This window comes from Brassica oleracea, chromosome C5 (genome assembly GCF_000695525.1).
Source record: "Brassica oleracea var. oleracea cultivar TO1000 chromosome C5, BOL, whole genome shotgun sequence".
NCBI classification, from domain to species: domain Eukaryota; kingdom Viridiplantae; phylum Streptophyta; class Magnoliopsida; order Brassicales; family Brassicaceae; genus Brassica; species Brassica oleracea.
Genome location: NC_027752.1, coordinates 14,747,088 through 14,752,525, shown reverse-complemented (window position 1 = coordinate 14,752,525; position 5,438 = coordinate 14,747,088). Strand labels below are relative to the sequence as shown.

At 31.0% G+C, this 5,438-nt stretch overlaps 1 protein-coding gene across 1 annotated transcript; it reads left to right on the top strand.

Annotated features, from left to right (window-relative positions):
* The first annotated feature begins 3,471 nt into the window (after window positions 1-3,471).
* Window positions 3,472-4,762, top strand: LOC106293625 (putative clathrin assembly protein At1g25240). The gene has a single exon (XM_013729297.1). The coding sequence runs from the start codon at window positions 3,520-3,522 to the stop codon at window positions 4,654-4,656; it is 1,137 nt and encodes a 378-aa protein (XP_013584751.1). The 5' UTR covers window positions 3,472-3,519; the 3' UTR covers window positions 4,657-4,762.
* The last annotated feature ends 676 nt before the right edge of the window (window positions 4,763-5,438 follow it).

Genomic DNA, 5,438 nt, shown 5'->3' with positions numbered 1-5,438 from the left:
TAATTTACTATTAACATTTTACTTTTGTTAACTTACCTTGTTTGATATTGGTTATAAATTTTGTTAATTTATTAATAAAAATTAATATTACCTGTTTTGAATTTTTATAGTTATAATTGTTTGAAAGCCTTACATTTTTTTTAAAAAAATAGAAAATTTATTATATATTCAGTTAACTTGTATATAATCTTTGTTTGTTAGGTTTCCTTATTTATATTGATTTTTATGTTATTTTGAAATAAACAAATTTTTGAAAATATTGACATTTTTGAAAATATTAAACTAAAATAATGATTTGTCATTTTATGATTAGTTGTTTTAAATCCTATGCGTTTTAAATTATATTATTGAAACATTGTCAGTAGAATATAACCTAAATTTAAAAATCACGTGTTTTTAATTTTTATGGTTCTAATTGTTTAAATATCTTGCATTTTTAAGTTAATTATTATATTTGTAAGATATTTTATGTTGATTTTCGAAAATATATTATATATTAAGTTAACATATATATAATTCTTTGTCTTTTGTAAATTTACTATATTTAAATTGATTTATATTTTATTATGAAATAAACGATTTTTGGTAACATTGACATTTTTAGAAATAGCAAACTAAAATGCTGATGTGTCAAAATATGATTGACGGTTTTAAATCCTACGTGGACGCTCTCAATGGTTTATAGCCTCAACTTTTATATAATATAGATGTTAAATTTTGAATATTTTTTTATATATTAAGTTAACTTATTTATAATGTTCTACTTTTGTTAACTTAACTAATTTGATATTGGTTTATGTTCTATTTTGAAATGAACAATTTTTGGAAATATTAACATTTTTGAAAATAATAAATGAAAACAAATGATTTGTCAAAATATATATGGTTGTTTAAAATCCTATGTGAACGCCCCCATTGGCTTATAACCTCAACTTTTATATAGCATAGATTTTCATTAGCATATAGCATAAACTTTGAAAATCATGAGTTAAATTAATTTACTTATAATTTTTTGAAAGTCTTGCATTTTTAATTGATTATTATTATATTGTATTTTATTTTTATGTTAAAATTCAAAAAATATTTTCTATATTAAGTTAATTTATTATTAATATTTTATTTTTGATAACTTACCTTGTTTGATATTGGTTATAAATTTTGTTAATTTATTAATAAAAATTAATATTACCTGTTTTAAATTTTTATAGAAAAAATGGGAATTTATTATATATTCAGTTAACTTATATATAATCTTTTTACTTTTGTTAGGTTTCCTTATTTTATATTGATTTCTATGTTATTTTGAAATAAACAAATTTTTGGAAATATTGACATTTTTGAAAATATTAAACTAATATAATGATTTTTCATTTTATGATTAGTTGTTTTAAATCCTATATGTTTTAAATCATATTATTGATTATTTTCAATCGCATATAACATATATTTAAAAATCACGTGTTTTAATTTTTATGGTTCTAATTGTTTAAATATCTTGCATTTTTAAGTTAATTATTATATTTGTAAGATATTTTATGTTGATTTTCGAAAATATATTATATATTAAGTTAACATATATATAATTCTTTGACTTTTGTGAATTTGCTATATTTAAATTGATTTATATTCTATTATGAAATAAACAATTTTTGGTAACATTGACATATTTAAAAATAGTAAATTAATGATCTGATGTGTCAAAACACGACTATAGGTTTTAAATCCTATGTGGACGCTCTCGATGGCTTATAGCCTCAACTTTTATATAGTATAGATTTTCTTATTTTAATTTTCAAGTTTATTTATTTAACTTTTTTTGCGAAACTATATCTAAGTTTATTTATTTAACTTTTAATATAAAACGGTAATATTACATTACATGCCATTTCAAATAAATAATTTTTTTGTAAAACTAAATGTAAAAAATGTAATATTACCATTTATTATATTGTATATCTTCTTATTTTAATTTCCAAGTTTTTTTATTTTAATTTTTTTTTGTAAAACTGAATGTAAAAAATGTAATATTACCATTTTTATATTGTATATTTTCTTATTTTAGTTTTCAAGTTTATTTATTTAACTTTTTTTAGTAAAATTAAATCTAGGTTTATTTATTTAACTTTTTAATATAAAACGGTAATATTACATTATGGACAGTAGCTAGCTTTTATTATTTATTTTGAACTATTTTATATTTGGCTTTTAGTAGTTAGCTTTTAAGTTACTTTAGGGTTTTCTCTAAGTCGGTTTGTGACATAGACGAGACTATATTTAAGCTTTGGCATTGCTAGTTTTTTTGTTCATTGGCTTTTGATATAATTAATAAACTAGAGAGTTTTTCTTTTTTCCTTGTTTTTGATTTGATTAAATTCATCAACAAGAAGTCGGTCTCAAGCGTGGTTCTTTGAATCCCTTGATTGAACGAAGCAGGTCCCAAAAAGGATTATCAAATCCCTTGGTTGAGTTGATTATCTAGTTCGTACGCTGCGCTAGATTGACAAGGCCAAAGAGAATCATGATAGAAGGTGTGTGCTCTCTTGTAATGGGACACATTTTTTTTCTTGTTGAAGGGCGTGGACAAATATCATGATATAAGGCGTGTGTATCTTGTAACACTCTTGTGTACATTTTTAAGCAAAAAAAAAACACTCGTGTACATTTAGTGTTTAGAGGTTTTGCATTTGAGGTTTGTAATTGTACGTTGCAGCCTTTCAGGCTTTTAGCTATATGCTTCTATAAAATATGCCAACGTATTATTCTTTGTATCTTCGAAGCCCAGTACTTGGTGCCTGAAATTATGCAAAGTCGACATGCTTTAGTTTTGCGAATCTACTGAGGTCAGGATTCACCCTAACAAAGCCACTATACTGTTAACAGTCGCAACTATTATATATCACTAAGATTTCAAAATTTGTAGAGTACTTCTGGACCTCTGCAATGTTCCCAGCTTTGGTTCTTAGTTATAGCATCATAAGGCTGTGATTATCCTTAAAACCGATTTTTGGGTTTCTTAAATTTTTTATTTTTTTTGTTTTCTCTGATTAAAAAAAAATTAAAAATTAAAAAAAAAAAACCAATAGCAGACCACTACGTGTCAGTGGGATCCGCAAACAGTACAAGAAACAGACAGAAGTGATCCTTATTTCATCTCTTCTATCACCGATTTTTAAACAAAAAGTGGAACCCACCACTTAAAAACCCCTCGTATATCCCCGATAACTGTGCTCTAAGATTGATCAGATAATATATTAAAAGTAATGAAACCGTGTCCTTAATAAGGCCGACGTGCACGAAACTAAGCAAAAACGTGTAGCGGATCACACGTGCCAGCTTATATTTATATACAGCTTCTGTCTGAAATTAAAAAGGAAAAAGAAAAAGAAAAACCGGTTACAACGGTCAAAAACAAAGGTGGCAAAAGATTTAAAACCTTAAAATAGAGACAAAGGTAACGTTTGGTGGGTTTGTGAGAAAGAGAAGAAAGGAAAAGAGCGCAAAAAGAAGAGGAGGAGGGTGATGATGAAGCTGTGGAAACGAGCTTCCGGTGCTCTCAAAGACCGTAAAAGCTTGTTTTCCATCAGCTTCTCCCGTAAAACCTCCGTCCGTAACCCTGATCTTGACTCCGCCATCATCCACGCAACCTCTCACGACGACTTATCCGTCGACTACCACAATGCTCACCGTGTCTACAAATGGGTCCGCTCCTCTCCCGCCAACCTCAAGCCCCTTGTTCACGCGCTTTCCTCTAGGGTTAACCGTACAAGAAGCTGGATCGTCGCCGTGAAAGCCCTAATGCTTGTCCACGGTGTCCTTTGCTGCAAAGTCACGTCCCTACAAGAGATACGTCGCCTCCCTTTCGACCTATCTGACTTCTCCGATGGTCATTCACGTCCAAGCAAGACTTGGGGTTTCAACGCTTTTATCCGAGCCTACTTCTCGTTTCTTGACCAGTACGCTTTCTTCTTTTCCGAACAAATACGTGGTCGTGGCAAAAAAACTCAGGAAGATTCTGTTGACCAAGAGCTGGAGAGGATCCAGAAGCTTCAGTCTCTTCTCCATATGCTACTCCAGATCCGTCCCATGGCTGAGAACATGAAGAAGACGCTTATCCTTGAAGCCATGGACTGCGTAGTCCTCGAGATCTTTGACGTTTATGGAAGAATCTGCAGTGCCATCGCCAAGCTTCTGATCAAGATCCAGCCAGGTGCTGAAAAAGCTGAAGCTGTGATGGCTCTCAAGGTTGTAAAGAAGGCTACATCTCAAGGAGGAGACCTAGCTCTCTACTTTGAGTTCTGCAAAGAGTTTGGTGTCTCAAATGCTCACGACATCCCTAAGTTTGTCAGAATCCCCGAAGAAGACATTGAAGCAATCGAGAAAGCCATTAACGGAGTCGAAGAGAAAGAGGAGACAAAGGACGAGCAAGAGGAAGTAGAGGAAGAAAAGAGTATCATATTAGTGGAGAGACCAGAGTTCAAGACAATCATAACCGATAAATGGGAAGTTTTCGAAGATGACTTGTGTTTCACATGTAAGGATATTAAAGAAACTGACCAACATAGAGAGTACAACGTGGATCCGAGTCTGCTGCCTCTTATAGTTATTGATGAGCCAGTTTACTTCACTCACACGTTACCGGATTTAATAACCTTCTAATGGCAATTTGATCAGATTCCTTTTTATTGCTTGGTTCTCTTATGAGATAATTGCTCTTTTTGTTGGATGTGCGGATGATAATAAACATTAGATATATCTCAAAATTCCCAGGATTTCTGAGTACACATTTTTTACATTTCATTTAGGCATTTGAGAATATGATATATTTCCCATCGTCCGATCCTTGCAGATATTCTCTCAAAACTAGTGAGAAAGAAAAAGAAATTCAAATTTGATAAACCCTGGTTGGATAATGAGGAACTAAGACAAGTCATTCTCGAGGGATGGAAATCAGAGGACCTGCCTCCTGATGCGAATATAATGGAACATATTGCTAGTTGTCGAAAAGCTTTGAGTCAGTGGAGGAGACAAAACAATGTGAACTCATAAAAACTAGTGGAAGAGCTTAAGGAAAATGTGGAAGATCTATACTCGAATGATGATGCTACTTCCGAGGAAATAGCAGATGCTCTAAAAGAACTATCTAATGCTCTTAAGGCAGAAGAGATGCTTTAGAGACAGAAGAGTAGGGTTCTTTGGTTAAGGGAAGGTGACAGAAATTCAAAATACTTCCATGCACTAGTGAAACAAAGAAGGGCAAGAAATAGGATCACACAGCTTCTAGATGAAAATGGAAATGTGGTGGAGGATGAAGAAGGATTAGTAGCCATTGCTACTAGCTACTTCAGACAAATTTTTGAGTCTTCAAATTCGAAAGCTATAGCTGATGCGTTGGAAAATGTCTCGACAACGATTACTGGGGCAATAAATGAGGATCTCAT

Bases quoted from the DNA above. Each gene is read 5' to 3' on its own strand.
- LOC106293625 (XM_013729297.1), top strand. From the start codon at position 3,520: ATGATGAAGCTGTGGAAACGAGCTTCCGGTGCTCTCAAAGACCGTAAA.